This window comes from Sinohyriopsis cumingii, chromosome 4, assembly GCF_028554795.1.
Source record: "Sinohyriopsis cumingii isolate HCF-2022 chromosome 4, ASM2855479v2, whole genome shotgun sequence".
Classification (NCBI taxonomy): Eukaryota; Metazoa; Mollusca; class Bivalvia; order Unionida; family Unionidae; genus Sinohyriopsis; species Sinohyriopsis cumingii.
Window position 1 is genome coordinate 66,001,900 of NC_142964.1, and position 21,378 is coordinate 66,023,277.

At 34.3% G+C, this 21,378-nt stretch overlaps 1 protein-coding gene across 1 annotated transcript in view; it reads left to right on the forward strand.

Moving 5' to 3' along the window:
* Positions 1-17,295, forward strand: part of LOC149801364 (protein Wnt-4-like) — a 29,649-nt gene extending 12,354 nt beyond the window's left edge. Inside the window, exons 2-4 of the mRNA XM_089955430.1 lie at positions 3,516-3,778; positions 10,405-10,673; positions 11,408-17,295. Coding sequence (XP_089811556.1) covers positions 3,516-3,778; positions 10,405-10,673; positions 11,408-11,869 — 994 coding nt within the window. The 3' untranslated portion in view covers positions 11,870-17,295. The remainder of the gene's footprint in view (positions 1-3,515; positions 3,779-10,404; positions 10,674-11,407) is intronic.
* Positions 17,296-21,378: the final 4,083 nt, after the last annotated feature.

The window sequence follows — 21,378 nt, forward strand, 5'->3', positions numbered from 1 at the left end:
AAATCGAAAATCGTTCGATGTAGTAGGGAATTTTTGCAATTCTTTTTATATGCACTTTAGGTGCGCACTAATTTACAGCGCGGAGTGGTGTCGCTTTTTAATATTCTTCTATGGTGATGGCCTTTCTATGATGGAAGTTTAAAATGAAATTGTCGAAAGCAATGGGATACTATATCATCTGTCTTAGCAGACACCTCATGCAGAGGACGCATATTCACAAAAGACAATTTACGAAATCGCATTCCTAATTTCATTTGCACAATCAAATTATGTATAAAAGGGAAAGAAACGTTGTATGATGAAAGGTGTCAGTGTCCTTTCTTTTCATCAGGAGTTCTGCTGTAAACTTCACTGGAATAATGGGAACATACACTCAGTGTATTACTTTGTTAGAGACTAACAAGGGATAATAATAATAATAATAATAATAATAATAATAATAATAATAATAATAATAATAATATTATTATTATTATTATTATTATTATTATTATTATTATTATTAAAAATGGTTTTCTATATTGTAATGTTGTATCATATCATGGTCTTTCTCCCGCGCTTTTAAAAGCTTGTTAGTACCATTTAATAACTGAAGGTTGAAATAATGGTGTCCACCCTCGTTCTGTAAACCTTCGTTTCCAAAGTTCATGCCGAAAAAAATAACATAGTCTTGATTGTAGAACTTTTTCGTTATGTTTACATTCACAACAATATCTCAACCGAAGTTTGCCTTCTGACAAAATGACAAGCGCCTGAAAAGTAGCAGTTGTTGTTTTTATCGCAACAGCTTCTTGTGTTATGATAAACCTCTCGAATCGACTCGAATTGGCAGAGAAAACACTTTCTGGTCCTGTTTGAACTTGTTAAAATTCCACCATGTTGACTCTAGGTCTTGCTAAGAAGTGGCACACGTTTCTCGATTTGACATTTGGACTTGAGTGCTAATGAACGGGTTCTGCGCGCACCTATGCAGAGGTGGCACGTGATTGACGTACACAAACCCTGCTTAACAGCGGCCTATTAACCTGTACAAAAAAAAATCCAGAATTACTAGCTGAAAGGTTAACGCAACTATACATCACTGTCCATGCATAATTATTTTGCAGTTTCAAACATTGTAATTAGGCGGATTAGTCCAGTGTTTTGAAGCTATATTGCTAATGCCAAAACGGAATAAAACTAGATATTGCAGTGACATTCTGTGGGAGGTATTTAGACGTTCCTCTTTGATTGTGCTTAATACAAGTATTTTCCCATACTTTATTACTTTTGTAAAGCGGTCTAATCCGATGAACCTCGCCATGCAATGTTTTGAATAGACGAGTCGGATTAAGAACGATCCGTAAAGTTGAAGCGAAATCGATTGGAACTTTTTTTCCTCCATGATTCACAGACGTTTACGTAAAGCAAGGTTAGAATTTAGCAAATTTCATTGAATGTTGGAAATCTAGTTTTTACATTTTTATACACAGAAAGACTTTATATTCTAATTTATATATGTTGACCGTTACACATTTGTTGATGTAAACAGCTTTATTAATTAATTAGAATGCGATATATATTTTCCACGAGACTTTTTTTAAGCTCTCTTCGTTCGTATGGCACAGCGGTAGCCTTATTTTGCAATTCTACTACCGTATATACTCGTTTATAAGATAAGCCCATCTGCAAACTGTACAAACGCAGATCTGGGTCTATGCTGGCTATGTTTGTTATTCATTTTGTTCAAACACATAACTTCAGCTGTAGGTGGCGGATTATGCTACGGCTTATTGGGATTTTTGCTATTTGCAGTCTGACTCGACTTAACAGCACTCGTTAACTTGGCAGATCCCGTAAGGACCATCTAATTAAATACACCGATTTTACTCCGATTACTTCTGATTTTTTAAAAGCTGGACAATCAAGTTTGATACGGGATCAGTTATTTCAAGTAGTTTTAATTCTTGCTGTTATAATGGTTGACTAAAACAAACACAATGCACTATTTGAATCTATATGATTTTCTTAATAATGTCTTATTCGTCATACGATGATATTACACCACGAAAAAAACTTAGTTACAATTTACCGTGTACTTGTACAGTGGCAGTAAAAACCATTAAATATTTTATGTATAATTTTAACAGAATTTACATGAAATATTGTATATTGTTTTCGCGCTGATGGGACCAGAGGTTTTGATACCACTGTACTACCTTTACGATGCGTTTACATGCAACGGCAAGACATAGAAAATAAAACCGTCGATTGTTAAGTTCCAGAGTATCTACAATACAATGATGTCTCGACTGTCGGCTAGACAGTCAGAGCCAGTGCTAATTGCATCAACTTGCCACTTAAAAGTTTATGGGCAGTGGCACTGATAAAACGCTTTTATCTATCACACACAACATGTGTCAGCAACCTTGCAGATTTCGATGGTGAAAGTACCATAGGAAGATTACAAATGGCCTAGAAAGCTAGTCTTTATCAACAGTCTAAAACTTAATGAAACTAGTGCAGTGTAATAACTTTTATTTTCTTAACAGAACAATGGTGTCGGTGAGCTTATATACACGCTTTATGAGTATTGTATCTAAGAAGTCCACCTCATATTTTCGATCATTAGTTTGTCTCGCTCGTATAGCAGATGGGACATAGTCATTTTTCAAAAAGCGTTAAGTGTGCGATGTTTTACACTCGACCAAGAATATATGTGAAACGCAGGGATTGTTGTTATCGACTCAGGCTTCCTATGTTTTCGATACCGTATGGGAAAACACAATACCAATGTGTCGGTTCGAATTCACCATCACCGGACCTGAAGATCTTTTTCTGTAGACCAGTTCTTCATTCGCAACTTCGAGAGCGATCCAGCGGGTCATACCTCAAATGTATGTCGATAGGGGCCATTTTGGATCAGTAAGGCTTGATATTCACAAAACAAGGATTGACCGAGAAGTTACGAATGATCATACAATTCGGATTTTCTCGGTCAGTTCAGTCTTAAATAGCAGAGGTGTATATGAGTAATCTCAAATTGGATTTCTATATTTACGGAGAATTTATTTTCTGTAAATTACTGCCGCAACGTACATCAGGCATATTTTTGTCCAGTAGAAACAGCCAAAGAAGCTCTTAATGCTGTCACATTTGGCTATAAGCAGATACCATGCGGCACATGGCCTATACACTATATATTCGTTTTAAATTTATTCCTTTCTTTACGTTTTCTCGCCACATGTAAATAACATGCCCATTACTGTATTGTGTAGCATAGTAAGAATATTTCAGGGCCTTACTTTTTTTCTAAAAGAAAATGACAGCTTCTCTCCCACCCCCACCCCCTTGTAAAAGTAAATAATCGGCCCCTGACCCGTTTGTTGCTCCATGCTCTAACACTATTTGAGAATGGATACTTTTTTCACCCTTATGCGGGTTAGTGGGGTGGTTTGGTCATACTTTTCGACCAGTGGGTATTTGTCTTATTGTATTATATTAGTCTCATGAAACGGTCAATTTTCTCTTTCCAGGTATCTGGGCGTTCTAGGAACATCTAAAATGTCTAGTAACGCAATTCCCGAGTCGTCAAACCCAGAAGGCAATCCATGTGATAGTGTTCCTTATTTAGCGCCCCACCAAAAGGAGCTTTGCCGTAAGGAGAAGCGTTTGCTTGATGTCATAAGCGAAGGAGCCTCCATGGGAATCGAGGAGTGCAAGTACCAGTTTAGAAATAGGAGGTGGAACTGCTCAACATTCAACGAAACAAATGTCTTTGGAAATGTTTTGAATATAAGTAAGTAAAAAAGTATATTTCGGAAAACAATGTGACTTTGATAACATGATGCATTCAATGTTTCAGGAATGCGATCTTTATATACCTCAATTCTACTTCAGATTTTTAAAATTGTCTTAAAAAATCTTTCTTTCTTTCTTTCTTTCTTTCTTTCTTTCTTTCTTTCTGGCTAAGATTATTTAAAATAAAAAGAAAGTATGACCAATATTTTAATCTCATTCCTTCAACTGTTTTCGTTAAGAATGTCTATTTTTATTATTTCCAAGTACTTCACGGGATTAGATAATACAAGCGCGAGGGAATGTATGCATTTAGTAGAGGAGAGAACTTAAATAATTATATTATTTTCTGATCCTAATTTGATTTTCTGATAATCTTGTTTTTCCACGTCTGGTTGTTTTAATTTTAAATGAGACAAAATGCTTTACGCAGCTAGTGGCTTCAACCCAGTCTAGCCTTCTATTATGGCCAAATCAATGCTTAGAATTCGCGACGTTTGCTGTTTCAACGTTGAGAGAAAATGCGCATCCATTTGGCATCCCAAAGTTTATCCATTGAACTTTTTAAGTTATTTATTTGAAGTAAAAGTAATTATGTAGGAACAGTGATTTTAAACCTAATTATATAAATAAATAATAAAGTATATATACAAATGCTTTTTTAAAATCTATATCGAAAATCATCAGTGTCTTTAGCGCAGATATAGACAAATTATTGTATTTTGAAGAAAAAAAAAACGAAAGGGGATTAGGCCACTGTGCACCCAGTTCTCAGAAAATAACCAACACAAAAAAAGAATTATTTTTAATTAGCAGTGTTGTTTCAATTAGCAATGTTTTATTTTCAAAAAGCAATGTCCTGTCATCCCAGTCGTTTGCAATCTATTATTCCCTGTCAACATGAATTAAAGCAAAACGTAACCAAAATCAATGAAGCGCAAAATATAGGGTAACATGTCGAGTTTAATTTCTATGGTAACACAAAATATTGAATGCGATATCGAAAGGCACCTCCACACAACTTTCGCAACACGCGTACCGTATCTGGGTGAATCATATGAGAATTCTGCTCCATAAACGAAAATTGTTATGGACCTACATACATACAGACAGACAAAAGTGTGCAGACTCACTGACCCGCTTAGATGTTGCACTTTCAAGGGACATCGACACAAAATTTATACGACCCTGCACGCAATAAGCTCATGAAAAACGACTTATATGCAACATTTAACCTTCAAACGATAGTCGAATGAACAAGGTAGTATTTTGTTTCCTTCCGTACTCGTGGCCAGACATAAATCCCGTGAAGATCATACATAAATAAAGAGAGGGTTCGTACACAAGAATTTTATGCTCGAAGTGCTCGAATTTTATGATCGAATTAATCAATTAATCAATATTTAATAACATTTGTACTTTGGATAAAGGTTTGTGCTGTGTGTTGCATTATTTGGACTCGGTAATGTTTAAAGTGCAATCTTAATAGAAAGTTTTTTCCTATCAGTTCTTGTTTGGAACTGTTAAGCCACTAAACTGTAAAATAAGTAATCCTCATTCATTGTTATCACTGTATCGCTAAAACACTGCCTTACATGCACATTTTTCACGCGGACATTCAGAGTTTATCTTTGGAATTTTTGTAAGGCGTATTGTAGTTGGACAATAGAATTAAAAATCATGCTCAGCATAAAACGACCGAAAAGTTAATATAGACAATTACAGAACAAATTGGACAAAGCCCGGATGAGAAAAAGTTCGGGAAAAGAATGTGGGATCATCTTTATGCCCCAAGACATGAATATATCGTGTTTCAAAGAAAGGTTGTCCTTTATTTATCCGCAGCAAACTGGCGAGATTATTTTTCCAGCTTAATTTGCTGGAAGAATAGACGCCAGAAGTAAGTTTAACATCAAATAAAAGATAAATGGCACAGTTACGCTTGAATGTAAATTATTCATGCTTTTACAGATGTATCTTTCTTGATCTGGGTCTTTAATATTGGACTAAAGCGCATATGCATCGACCTGTTTATTGTAGTAGGCCTAATGCATATTGTCAAATATTAAAAAAAAAACATTTTTCGAATAAAGAAACTCTGGGTATTATTTCCATGTATGTTCTTATAAACACACACACACACACACACACACACACACACACACACACACACACACACACTTGTATCTTTGCCAAGAGCTTACCTGATCGGAAAGTTTAATTAGACAAACAGACTCGTTTTTCTTCGATATTTCTCTTTCACATCTTTATCTTTATCTTGTATAACATCTCCTTCGTCTTGGGGATGAAGAATAGACCGATAAACCCTCCTGCATGGCTAAATTGGCGACTAGTGGGTGGTGGATATGCGATGACTTTATGGTTAGCACCTTGGATGCGTGACCAAAGGGGTGTGGGTTCGAATTCTGTCATCAGATCCCTGGTCGGCTACTGTGATGTGTCTTTGGACATGACACTCCAGTACTTCGGCAGTAAATAATCTACACGTGTTGCTGTGCCGTACAACATCAACTCAGTTTTTCTCTATTACAAAACGTGTGTACAATCTAATTTTAAGCAAAAATATTTTCATAGAAAAGTATACAATTAAAAAAGACGATTTTGTTATTATCAGGCAACAAAACCAAAGTACGATTATATCTAATGTAAGCCACAAAATGTATATACTGTAAGTTGAAAAGCTTTCGACAAAGTTATTTCATAAAAATTACAAATACAAGCTTTTAGGTCAAAGGAGAATAAATTGAACCCATTACACTGTCATCGCATATTAGCAATCAATGTATCGAGATTGACCGCTTGTTGTCATTCCGAGTTACCTGCGTTACTCTGCGATAAGTTTCATTTGTATCAGTCTTACCACGACGGAATCTAGATCCATGTATAAATAATACCTTTTGTACCAAAAGCTCTCCAATCTCCCGTATCTTGAGCTTATACATGGTGATTTTCATATTGTATGTACTAGTATTTCTAACTGCGGTTTTAGCTGTCAGCGGATGAATATTGATGGCCGTGTATAAACAACATTATCACGCGCTGAGACAGTATCATGTTACTTTCGGACTTCAGGTGTTAGAAGAAAATTATATCCCGGATACATTTTCGATATAAGCCCAGCAAAAAAAAAAAAAAAAAAAAAAACCAGAAACGAAAAGAACTTATGGAGTGACGTTGAGAACTCTTTGCTTCTTTATATTCCTTCTTTGTTAAGTTTTTTAATATTTTTTTACTACAATCAGACATGTTTCAGACCACGGAGTAACGTGGGTTTTATTTATCCCCTTATTTTACTATATTTATTTATGATGCACTTTTTTCATAATATACAATGTAATGCTGAAGCATCGGTTTTTAAAGAGGAAGAAAGCAAAATGTGTTGAAAATTACATTGAAAAGTATATTCTAAATTGAAAGAAAGTAATGTTCGCAGAATGGCGATGTGGAAATATGTTATAATGATTACTAACTAGATATACAGAAAATTTCCGCATATAATTATCCCATTCACGTGATTTCATTCACTTTGATGGCAATATAAGTCATCATTATTTCTTAAAAATAAGTATTTTTAAAAATGACGCACCGATGGAAAAAGAAATATAAAACTTTCTAAGTAATATTAGAAAATTCACGCGCAAAAAAAAACTGATTATCTGCGAGCTTGTTCTTGACATGTATATTTCTTAAAGCACCGGCAACTTTGAGTAAAACTGAAGATCGGTAGAACAATAAATCGGGTGTTTTTTCTCTTCCTTTTCGACCGCTCCGGTGGCCTAAGGGGTTAGAGCGTCCACCTCGTATGCTGGAGGTCGTGCGTTCGAACCCTGGACAAGTCATAAAAATGTCAGAAATGTATATATAAAAGAATATAAAAATGGTACTAGCAGCTGCCTCGCCTGGCACTCAGGGTGTTAGGGCTGGTAGGCTTGGTGTCAGGATAATGTGACTGGGTGGGAGATGATGCTTCATATCTGTGGCGTGATACCCCAGTGCTAGACATCACTATAAACTGCCATGCTTCATACATAATAGCGATATGACTGAACAATTGTTAAAAATACGTTAGAAATCTCACACATACACACCACACACACACCTTTTCCTTCCTTAATTGCATGGTCTTTACTGTAGTCTGAATTTGCTAACAACATGTGTATACTTGCGATGTAAATACTTTATCATTTTAATTAAGAAGATGTTTATTATGGCATACCGAGTATACTTGCTTATAAGTCAAACTGGAAATAACATAGGTCCTGATCTGTGGTAGCATAATGCACCTGCAGATTAGGGTCTATGTTGATTGTTCTACTGATTACTTCGAACAAACTGCACAGATCCCAATCTGCTGGCGCATTATGCGACGGCAGATAGGGGTTTGTACAGTTTGCATGCGGACTCGACTTATAAGCGAGTGCAGATTGTACTGTTATTCGACAGAAGAGGATTTTTATAGCGATTCTTCATCATTGTGCACCAAACATTACTCTCATGATATGCATTACCTTAGAAAAACATTTTTCCTCTTCTGTTCCTTTGTAACTAAACAGGGAGGAAAAGAAAACAAAAAATTAATGCTTTGAAAAGTAGGCATCTTTAATTCCGAACAACGTAGACGGCAGCAATCAAACTAGGATAAAGGAACAATTTCCCCTCTTGACAAATTTAATTAAACCATTCTCCAGTTACCATTACCATTCTATATAACACTCCATTAATTTTGACAATGGTCGAAGTGTTATGGAAACAATATAAATCACAATGATAAATATCGAGATACAATTCCAATACCCAGATATCATCTTGGATGTTTACTTTCGATACACTTGCAGCCCCAGGGTCACACCGAGACGATTGATAAAGGAAATGGTTAGTTTTACTAGCTGACAAATTTAAGCCAACGACAATTACTTTAGGAGTTTGGTGTACGGATTATTTTCACTTTACCCACGCAATATGATACGAATCGAGCAAAAATTATTTATTATACACCTGTATTCTGTAAAGTTGGGCTCGGCATCCAATGACAGATTTGTACCGTATATAAACGTCGTTATACCCGTCCCAAAAGTATATAAAAAATACATGCAGTTGCACTTATTCCTTATGAAATTGTGTGTAAATTGTGTTATTAAAAACTAATAAAAGTCACGAAAGCAGCCTGATTCAAAACTTATGGCATTTACATAGTTAGAAGAAACACGATTTTAAAATTGTTTTCTGAAGGGTGTGCAAATAATAGATACAAATATTGAAAATGTTATACGCATGTTTTGCTGGAATAACTGACAACCTACCGACCTTCATGCATACGGACCTAGTTACTTATTTCTGCGAATACTGTAATCTCGGCATTTCAAGAATCCTGGTGGTGATTAAGGAAGGAAAGAATATAATAGATGACCCAATCAAGATAGAAGGAATTGTTTGGCATGGACATAATGTAAAACATGATCGAGTTTCTCTGAGGAAGGTATTAATAACAAAGCGGAGATTAATGGTCCTCCCGATGGGAAATTTAAATATGATTAATGAGAATCCTTCTAAATATTTTTACATGATGATCCAGTTCCAACTTGTCGATGCGTGCGGCGACTCCGTGACGTCAGTTTTGCTCAGATATCGGGATCGCACGTGAGAGCATAGATTCCGTGTGCGATCCTATGCAACTTATTTCCCTTCTATTCTAAAGACTTGCATGATTGATTCAGTTTGTTATTGATATTGTAAGAACAATTTTCTTTCCTCTGAATAAGGTGTGTATAATCGCAGTAGTATACAACACAACTAAGGAGGTCACGTGAATAGATGCTGTTTTATTGCTAGATGATGGAGGACATTAATGTAAATTTGGATGAAGTTGTAGTTTTGGTCAGAACAACGTTTAACGTAACTCTGACCTTGTACTGGATCCTTATTTATATGGCGGTCCTCCGTCCGTCTGTCGCCTGTTTCATTTCATCACAATAACTGGAGCTATCTTCGGTTACCTGTCTTTGTTATGGTGACTGCATTTGGGGCAAGGAAGAAACAATGAACTGAGGCTCAAAAAGTCAAAGGTCATTGTGACGGGGACTGAAGGAAGGAAAAATGGTTCCACACCGTAACTTGTTTATAAAACCATATACTCTGGCCTTATTAAATAGCTGGAATGTAAAATAAGCAATACTTGACTCACCAGATGATTTGGAGGTCAAAAGCCAAGGCCAAAGTCACAGTGACTCTAGGTAGAGACGTGGTTTCCACATGATATATCGAGTACTAGTTTTACCAAACCTTGTGGTAAGCTTGCATTTGAGACAGGAAAGATATATTTATTTTGAGGTCAATAGGTTAAATGTAAAGAATACTAGGACTGAAAGAAGTAGAAAAAAAACAATTTCCACAAAACTGCTTATGTTCTGTACCATATATTTTGTTCAAACTTTAAATGCCTTGCATTTGAGACTAGGACCAATGAAAAGGGGTTTTTACATAAAGAATTAGAATACTAGAATATTATTTACCACACGGCGGGCGAATAATTTACCATTTACGGTATTTTATTATGATTTTCTTTTATTGTTTTCTTTTTTTAAATTGTAATTGAAAACTTTTTTACAGAGAGTCGGGAAACAGCGTATATCTACGCCATCAACTCCGCGGGAGTCACGTACAGTATTACGAGAGCCTGCGCTCGAGGCGATCTGGATAACTGTGGTTGTGATGCCAACGTCCGGCAGCGTGACACCAAGGGACGTTTCGAGTGGGGAGGATGTTCTGAAAACGTCAGATATGGTTCTACGTTTTCTGAGGAATTCGTAGATTCCAAGGAATTATCAAACACACCAGCTGGACTCATGAATCTGTGGAACAACGAAGCAGGCAGAAAGGTAAGCGACGAGTTGGTTGGTAACCATTGATATTTAGGACCCTCTTATCCTCGTTGTAACCAAAACACTTTGGACATTTTTCATTTAATATTTAGATTAAAAGACCAGATGTGATCTTATTTAATGTTCCCCTTACTTGTAAGCCTTTCTGAACCACGGAAAGCTGCATAAGCCACGGAGATATAATTTTGGAAGCTTTAAAGCAGGAAGTTAATACTGTTCAGGATCTTCAGTCGAATAATGTTTGCAAATTATAACGATTAAATTGACGAATTTGACTACGCCTTTGGCCATAATTATTCTCCATAATAGTTTGCCATTGGTCATAGAGAGATATCGGTTTTTTTGATGGGTGGGGGAAAAATAAATGGCTTTCAAAGCCCAAATATGTATCGAAACATTAAGTTCTTTCAACAGATATATTGGCACGAAAAGCTTACAAACCTCAGATATCTCTCAACCTGCAATTCTTTTAAAAGGTAAAATGTTATGTTGACTCGAATACATCAAACATAGAAGATCACACACACACACACACACACACACACACATATATATATATATATATATATATATATATATATATATATATATATATATATATATATATATATATATATATATATATATATATATATATATATATATATAATCTTCTATGTTTGATGTATTCGAATATATATATGTAATTTTGCGTACGCCTGGTAGTAGTAGATTATTGCTTTATCTTTTAGACGGCTAAAAGCAACGTAGGTTTGGTCTGCAAGTGTCATGGCGTCTCCGGTTCCTGCTCTGTGAAGATCTGCTGGCGTAAAATGATGCCGTTCAGGAAAAGTGGTGATGAACTGAAAGACAAGTTCGATGGGGCCAGCTTAGTGAAATATAACCAGAGGAAACAGAAGCTAAAGTCTATAAGTAGGTTGATGAAGAAACCGACAAAGAAAGATTTAGTTTATTTGGAAAATTCTCCAGACTATTGTGAATACAATCCCAACAAGGGTTCGCTTGGAACAAAAGGCCGCGAATGTAACAAGACAAGCTACGGACTTGATGGTTGCACGTTGATGTGCTGTGGAAGGGGGTATTACACTATTGTAAAGGAGGTGGAAGAGGACTGTGACTGTAAATTCTTCTGGTGTTGTCGAGTGGAGTGTAAAAAGTGCAAGCATGTGACAGAAATGCATTTTTGCAACTAAAATATTGAATTATCTGAAATATGCACTTGGATGTAGTGCCATTTTGGACGAAATATGGTGTCCCCCAAAAAGATGAGGTAACGAGTGACGACAAATCAAAGTGTTTCGTAATTTACTTAATTTGTGATATGTAAACATGGGTTCACTTGGAATACGGTGACCATTTTCTTGAAAATTATATTCTTGGTTTCCAAAGGAATTCCCATTCTTTCAAATTTTCAAGAACGGAAATCAGCCAGAATTCAGTCACATTCGTTGTTTGATCGATAGAAAAGCATCATGCACGTGGAGTATACATGCATTCGTAACAAAACAACAAAATTGCCATTGCTGTGCAGAGTTGTATATTGACCACATTTACGGACATCGGCACAAAGAATGTATTGTCATTTGCCTAGTACTAGTATGTGTTATCCATTTCTGTGGTTGCTAAGCGTGACAAGAGTTGTAATAATTGAAGTGGGGGAACGCTGTTATTTGTCACTTCAATAATTATAAAGTATGCAAACGTTTAAAAGACAAATGTGCTATTCAGCCCTTGAATTTGGCTTTCTGGAACAGTTGACAGTGCTGTGTATTTATTTAAGATTTAAAAGAGATTGAATTTTCTCTTTGGCGGATGTGGACATATGCCTTAGTGAACCGGTAAACAATGTTAATATGTATATATGACAATTAATCGCTAGTTCATCTTATACTTAAGGACTACTCTGACTGTAGGATAATAATATTTACTGTTATGTGATGAATTGTTGAAGATGATGTTAATTACAATACTCTTTGATAGTTTTCAGCTTTGCCTACAGTTACCGAAGTATCTGGTTGTTATATTTTTTTGTGTGTACTATTTATGCTGATTCGGAACAGCTCTGTTTCCGATTTAAAATGAAGACCGAAGGTAACTTTAGTCATGCGTTCCAAATCAGTTTGTTTTGGGCGCATGAATATCCAGTTATATGTGCGATGAACGGGCGTCGAAAATAGCGTTCGAAGACGCATGAACTGTTAACGTAATTCATTTATCAGTTTTAATGTTATTTCCGCAACCTTTGTTTAATCTTGAACTTGATTCCAACAATGTTTTATATAAATATTCTCCGTTTAAATAATCTCAGTTTTTTGTATAGCTCTTCCGTTTCGTCATTTGGAATTGCTAGTTGGTAAGAATCCACGATCATACTTGGTTCATCCTTTTCCTTCTTTAATTGGCACACAACACAAAAAGGGATTCGTATTGCCAGTGATTTCTCTTTATTCCTCCATTAAACATATCTTCAGTATAACGTATCTATCCAGACGAAAGTCGGTGATAACATCTGGTTTACTATGATTTTTTTTTTTGGTGGGGATCTTATTTACCGTCAATTTCAACATAACTTGTTTCAAAACTATTTGAAAAAATGTTTATAGAACTCAGGCAAATAACGTAATTTTTTAAGGCAGATTTGTTTTCTCACCAAAAAGAGAAACTTGTTTCAGGGGTATTATAACTTTTTAACTAAGGAATAATATATCTCTTCGGGAGTCTGTAGCCTAGGGTCTGGAGTACTTCATTTTCCAACACAGCGTGATTGACATATATTTTATTTGTTATTGGAGTTTATGCAGCTCTGGAGAAGTGAATGATATCAACTTATAATTATTAATTGAAATCAGGGATGATGTCGATTACAAAATTATCTAACGGATGGAACTATTTTTGCAAAAGTAAAATAAAAGCAATCTTGCATAGGTATTGAGCGATTCATTATACCAACCAGGTTTCTTTTCCAATATGACTGAAATAAAGCGTTACCTGTACTACCTGCTCAAAGTATAAAGCTGGGTGTTTTTGTGCTTTATTTTTAAAGTTTTGGGCTATGAAATTATGTGATGCAAAAATCACGGCCCTTTGAAACTGTATTATTTTATTAATCTTAGGTTAAACTCGCGATGTCTAAAATCTACGTCCACTGCTCCGAACGTTTAAAATAAAAGATTATCAAGGCGCATAAAATTTATTTGTTACTATTGTGTTTGGTCTATATACACAGATCATGAAACATTTATTTTCTTATCTTTCCTGTATTATCCTCTTATTCCTTGTAAAAAATAAAAAATATATCAAATTCTATTTAACTTGTTAAAAATCTCATGGCATACAAATATAAAAACATACATTCAGAAAGTCAGACGGACGGACAACATTAATATGGTGATTTTAGAATTATCCTAAATCTTTTGTAAATAATGAGACACGTTTTCTATAAGTAAGAAATGGAAATTGCTGTGTCGGCATCATTGTTACTCGGCTGACAAATATTAACCGTTTTTGTTCCACTTTAATTGCATTTCGTTTTTTATCTATTGTCAAACAAAAGTTGTTGCACTTGTTATTAATTCCACCAGTGGATTAGTGTAATATATTCTGTTTAGCATATGTATAAATACTGTATGATGAGAGTGCAAAATTCTGTTTACGTAAAATAAATAATTGTTAATCTGGTAAACTGTTTTAGTTTTCTATTTCATTTGATTGGAAGAATTTACTTTTTTGTTGTATATAATTTGCTTGAATAGTAAATCTGATGCCGAGGATCCATTTATATCTCTGGTGATTAGAAAGTATGTACGTATGTACGTATGTATGTATGTATGTATGGTGGGTTTGTTTTGGGTGGATGAATATCCAACTATATGTGCGATGAACGTGCGTCGAAAATAGCGTTCGATGACGCATGAACTGTTTATGTAATTCACTTTTCAGTTTTAATGTTATTTCAGTAACCTTTGGTTGAAATCGTTCAGTTTCAATAGTCTGAAACCATTGCTTACTTAGCTATTAGTTATGACCTGTAATCGAGTATTTGTAATGTCAATGAAGTAACAACAACCACGGACAGTTCAAAATGGCTGCTACTTTCACTTAACGTCTTTTTCTAGCATGCGACGAAAAAAAGGTCGAACACGTTTGATTGCATCTCGCAAGTAAAGCTTCTTTATTACTAAAAACCCTGAAGCGAGCAAAGCGAAAAATACTTTAAAAAATTTTCCTCAGCCAATATTTTCTAATTTGAAGAAAAGATTTGAGACCTATTTTCCATATAAAATGCTGTAGGCAATGTTTCAATGAATAAGCGATTTGTGAAGTAGACATATCCGCAACCGCCCCTGTATTAATAGACAAATAACTTAAATGAAATTTCTCAGACGCATATTAACTTTTATGGAATAATTAGACCTAAATAGTAGGATAGTCTCTTATTCTGGTCTCTTGTATTCATCGAAAATAATGGTTAAAAATGTCTTTCATCAATATTCTATAAATGAACAATTTGTATAAAATGTAAGAACACCGACAATAAAGAGAGAAAACATCACATTCGCTTGACGTTTCTGTTTTTTTAATCAGTACTGTTCATTTTTAGTTCATTCGGTGATTGCTCTTTCTTTTTGTCATTTTAAAAACCTTTCATGCACAAGATTTTAATATTCTATTGATTTCCCCCGTATTTATATTAGTATTTTCTGAAGTTTCCGATTTTTTTCTTCTATCAGGGCATTAATGTAATCGTGTTAAACTGCGATGCAGTATTACATATAAAATGATATTTTAGCAATTACTATTTTCATTTAATCGATTTCTGAAAAGTTTATTCGATCACTAGGCTTTTTTTTGCAAGGAAATAACACGTTAGTATCAGAATCGTTAGATACGCAGTCAGTAGTGATGGGGAAAATAACGAGCATAGTAAACCAAAGTTGGACGTATCGTTCTCTGCATGCGTGCCACTGAAGTCGTAGTTATCTTCTTTAGTGTATTTGTTTATCCTCATCCCATTCAGTCGAATTACTTGCAGACAATATCATACAGTCCAAATTGTTTCATTGCTTTTTCTATTTTAATCTGAGATCTGTCGGAGACATACTTCATTGCGGTCGAAAAAATTGTTTTAATATCGTTATTTTGAAATCAGCGGTGATTAAACTTGAACTTGGTTCAAATAAAACGTTTTTTTTTTCACAAAAAATATCTTCCGCTTAAATAATCTCCCCTTTTTGGCTAGCTTTTCCGTTCCGTCATTTGGAATTGCTAATTGGTAAGAATCCACGATCAGACTTGGTTCATCCTTTTCCTTCTTTAACTGGTACACACACAACACAAAAAGGGATTCGTACTGTCAGTGATTTCTCTTCATTCCTCCATCAAAACATATCTTCAGTGTAACGTATCTATACAGACGAAAGTCGGTGATAACATCTGGTTTACTAAGAATTTTTTAAGTCTTATTTAAACCGTCAATTTCAACATAAATTGTTTCAAAACTTTTGAAAAATGTTCCTAGAAATCAGGCAAATAACGTATTTTTTAAGGCAGATTTGTTTTCTCACCAAGAACAGAAACGTGTTTCATGGGTATTATAACTTTTTAACTAAGGAATAATATATCTCTTCGGGAGTCTGTAGCCTAGGGTCTGGAGTACTTCATTTTCCAACACAGCGTGATTGACATATATTTTATTTGTTATTGGAGTTTATGCAGCTCTGGAGAAGTGAATGATATCAACTTATAATTATTAATTGAAATCAGGGATGATGTCGATTACAAAATTATATTCGATGAAACTACTTTTTACAAAAGTAAAATAAAAGCGGTCTTGCATAGGTATTGAGCGATTCATTATACCAACCAGGTTTCTTTTCCAATATGACTGAAATAAAGCGTTACCTGTACTACCTGCTCAAAGTATAAAGCTGGGTGTTTTTGTGCTTTATTTTTAAAGTTTTGGGCTATAAAATTATGTGATACAAAAAGCACGGCCCTTTGAAACGGTATTATTTTATTAACCTTAGGTGATACTCGTAACGTCTTCACCTTGAAGCATTGGCGTAGAAATAAAATCTACGCTCACTGCTCCGAATGTTTAAAATGAAAAATTATCAAGGCGCATAAAATTTATTTGTTACTATTGTGTTTGATCTATATACAGAGATCATGAAACAGTTATTTTCTTATCTTTCCTGTATTATCATATTGTTCCTTGCAAAAATCGAATTCTATTTAATTTGATAAAAAGCCAATACGATACAAATATAACAACATACATACATTCGGAAAAGTCAGACGGACGGACAATGTTAATATGGAATGGTGATTTTAGGATTATCCTAACTCTTTCGTAAATAATGAGACATATTTTCTATAAGTAAGAAATGGAAATAGCTGCGTGGGCATCATTGTTAAACGGTTGACAAATATTAACCGTTTTTGTTCCACTTTAATTGCATTTCGTTTTGTATCTATTGTCAAACAAAAGTTGTTGCACTTGTTATTAATTCCACCAGTGGATTAGTGTAATATATTCTGTTTAGCATATATATAAATACTGTATGATGAGAGTGCAAAATTCTGTTTACGTAAAATAAATAATTGTTAATCTGGTAAACTGTTTTAGTTTTCTTTTTCATCTGATTGGAAGAATTTACTTTTTTGTTGTATATAACTTGCTTTAATAGTAAATATGATGCCGAAGATCCATTTATGTCTCTGGTGATTAGATTGTATGTATGTATGTATGCATGTATGTATGTATGTATGTATGTATGTATGTATGTATGTATGTATGTATGTATGTATGTATGTATGTATGTATGTATATATGTATGTATATATGATGTATGTATGCATGTATGTGATGTATGTATGCATGTATGTATGTATGTATGTGCGTGTGTGTGTATGTATGTATGTATGTATGTATGTGTGTGTGTATGTATGTATGTATGCATGCATGTACGCATGTATGTATGTATGCATGTATGTACGTACTTCATCATGCATGCATATATATATATATATATATATATATATATATATATATATATATATATATATATATATATAGTTGTATCGCCTAAATGCACACATCCATCCATCATTTTCTCTCTCTCTCTCTCTCTCTCTCTCTCTCTATATATATATATATATATATATATATATATATATATATATATATATATATATATATATATATATATATATATATATATCTGTGTGTGTGTATGTACGTGTGTGTGTGTATGTACGTGTGTGTGTACTAGAATAGAAGGTACAAATTATATTAAGAAATTTATCTATCAGTTAGATTTGATAAATGTTTATCCATCCGCCATTCCATCCATCCACCGATCAACACATGCGTCTATCGTATACATCTTCTTAGACGGCTGAAAAAAGCTTGTACTTAAATTTCAACAGGTGCCGATGATACTATAATGGAAACGTAGTATCTCAAACGGCACATAGTAAGGAATTCACATACAGTCCTTGTACAGAAATTCAGGATAAAATATAGTTTTAATAACAGTGACCCTTTAGGAACCGGTAACAACTCTCAAATCCACAGATGTACTTTTCGGTCAAAGGAAAATATGTCTACCATATTTCCTTGATATCTGCAAGAGAAAAAAAGTTATTAAAATAAATGATATGCATAGGCGAAATCTATTTCTAGTAACATGAGATTCGTACATAAGGTTACCGGCTTCCATATTTAAAGGGCTATTCATAAAAACCTTGACCCACTCCTCCAAATCAATAAGCTTATTTCTTGGGCAATTTGAGCATGTCTACAAAATTCTTACCACGGTTTTGTTTAATACTTAAATTCTTTTCCGGAAATTAAATACAGATGACTAAATCAGTTTGAAGTGACAGTGACCTTGAACCTTCAGCCACTGACATCCTAATCAAAGTAGATATTTAAGGCCATGAGAATTACACAGCTTCTTTGAATTCTGTTGTTAGGTTATAGTTCGGAAATGAAGCGCAATGGGTATGTGTAATGTGTGACTGAATAGTGACACACACACGCACACACACAGACAGACAGACAGATATATATATAAAATTTGAATTGTATGAGCAGGATGATGAAATGTTCTTCATTACTCAAGGTCTTCATCTGATGTAAAAGTAACTTGTTACTCATTCCTGGGCAATTTTTTCTTTTTACTGAGAGACTCCATGGTTCGCCACCTACATGTATATTGAGTCACAACACCAATTTTGAAGAAAAGAATAAAATCTTGGCATTTTTTTTGCAATAAGGAAGACAGTCCACATTTTAAGGAAATTAAGACTCCGTGAGAGTGTGTGGCTGTATGATGCTGCTTTCACATTACTGTCTGTAATAACAAAAATCTTTCTATTGTCGCCAGTAGGAAGAAATAATTTTAATGCATCGTAATGTATTCATTTAGAAGTAAAGCAGGTTTTTCCGCATATTTGGAGCAACTGATAAATCAGATAATTTGTTGTCTAATCTTACAATGGTATCGATTGCAAGTTTACGTTATAATCCCGCCCCTGCACCTCTCTGTCTCTCTCTGTCTCTCTGTCTGTCTGTCTGTCTCTCTCTCTCTCTCTTGTAGTAAAAATAAAATTAAATGTCTATCTTATAATTAGATAATAAATATTGATTCAGAGCTGACATCGATATATTTTATAATATTATCGGCAAAGACAACACAGAAGCTGTAACAAAGATTAAATTTGTTTCATTGTGGAAGAATAATTATTGTTTTCAACATCAACAAGATAATTAATAGCCCTCAAAATGAAATTTGCAAGATATATCAGTTTATGTTAAGTTAAATAGTATCATATTTAGTACAGTTCTTGATGTGCCAAAACTAATGTTTGTAAAACTTGTACGTTTTCCAACAGATTTCAGCAAATAATATGCCAAATTTATCTCTATCCATATTTAATGTTCCTAGGAGATTAAAAAAGTTATTTGTTAAAAAAACTCCTCATAGAAACTGAAAAAAATATATTCGAGTTATTGAATTTTATTAAATTTTTTAACTTGAAAATTATGTTGCATAACGGAAACTTTAGAAACAGGGTAAAACCTGATATCAAAATCTGCACAAAACTATTACCTGTGAGGTAGAATCCTATTTTAGACTGGGTTTGGTGCATTCATGTCAAAATTAATTGAGTTGTCGTTATCTCTGTAATCAAAATAGTAGGTACATTATAATCTTAGGGAAATGAGTTCGCTAAAATTGAACCTATTACACCGCACATGACTATGTTCAAGTCTTACTTGTAAAACTAGAGTTGAACTAGTGAATTAAAGTTGTTACTGATTTCCCATATGCGCTTGACATATACCTTTGGGGTAACAGTCTGAAAGGTGTTATAATCAGAACGCATGCAGCATTTGTATGTAATGTTCGAAATCCAGGCAAAGAGTCACAGTGACCCAGTTTTAATGTGATATATGTGCATTCCTTGTGTAAGCGTTAAGCGAAGAGGTGTTATAGTTTGAGCACAGCAACATATTTAGTCCGTTTTAGAATCTTGGAAATGTAAGAAATTGTAAGTGCATTTTTACAGCACCTTTTTTAGGTGACGAGGTATTGGATTTTGAACGAAGAACTAATTATCGCCACTTTTTTGTACTAAAAAGTAGTTAACGGTGACCCAGTTTTGGTGAGCAACACATAGTCATCCCATCCCAATTACACTAAAGGGTAAGTTTAATATAAAAAATATATAATAGTCCAAAATGTAGTTCGAACAAGGATGACGGACATATCGTTTATAGCAACTCTGACACAGATCCTGACAAATTCATTTTAGTGACCCAATTTCTGAGAGATGCCCAACCTAAGTTGCACTCTCAACAGACGTTTGGTTACAAATAGATAAAGTGTAAACATTACTGCATGGATAAAACTTTGAAGCAATTGTTAGCAAATTCTGGAAAGTAGGGAACGGTGATCTAAAAAAAGCGCCGGACACAAAGGTTCCGAGGAACGCTATGCCTCGCCTGCTCTCAGTTATAGTACAAGTCACATGGGTCATATATGCGCATTTACTGATTTAAAATTAAATATAAATTATTCTTTTAACTTTAAAACTAACTTTCTTTAACCAATGTCTAATCAATCCTGGTTATTGAATCCGCTGCACCTTAACTGTAACCAAGAAACTTCCAGACGAAAATTGTCTATCGTTATGGACTTTTGCAATGGTGGCCATGTATTATAAACTTGGGTCAAAATAAGAGCGCTTAGAGTGGAATCGTCACAATCGAGAGTAGTATGCGTAGCTTTCATTGTGACATCACATCGCGCGACATTCACCCGGATTGTACTGGATCACACCTTTAGTTTCATTTCTTCAAAAAATGTCTACATACTTTAACATTGATTTTGCCGGGGCGTCTAAATAATGACCTTCCAAAAGAATATGAATGTATATGAATCCAAATTAAGTGAATACTTGCCACTTAAATGTATGTTGAATCAAATTCTAAAAACTTGCACCCATTACTGAAATAATCGGTATTGAATACCCATATGACCCGCGTGACTTGTACTATACAGTACACACGATGCAACTTTTCTGTATCTGAGATTTTAAGATCTTTAAAATAGAATAACGTAATAATGTACAATCTTAAACGTATGTAAATATTTAGATAAATTAAATATGAGCAGAAATGGAATTTAAT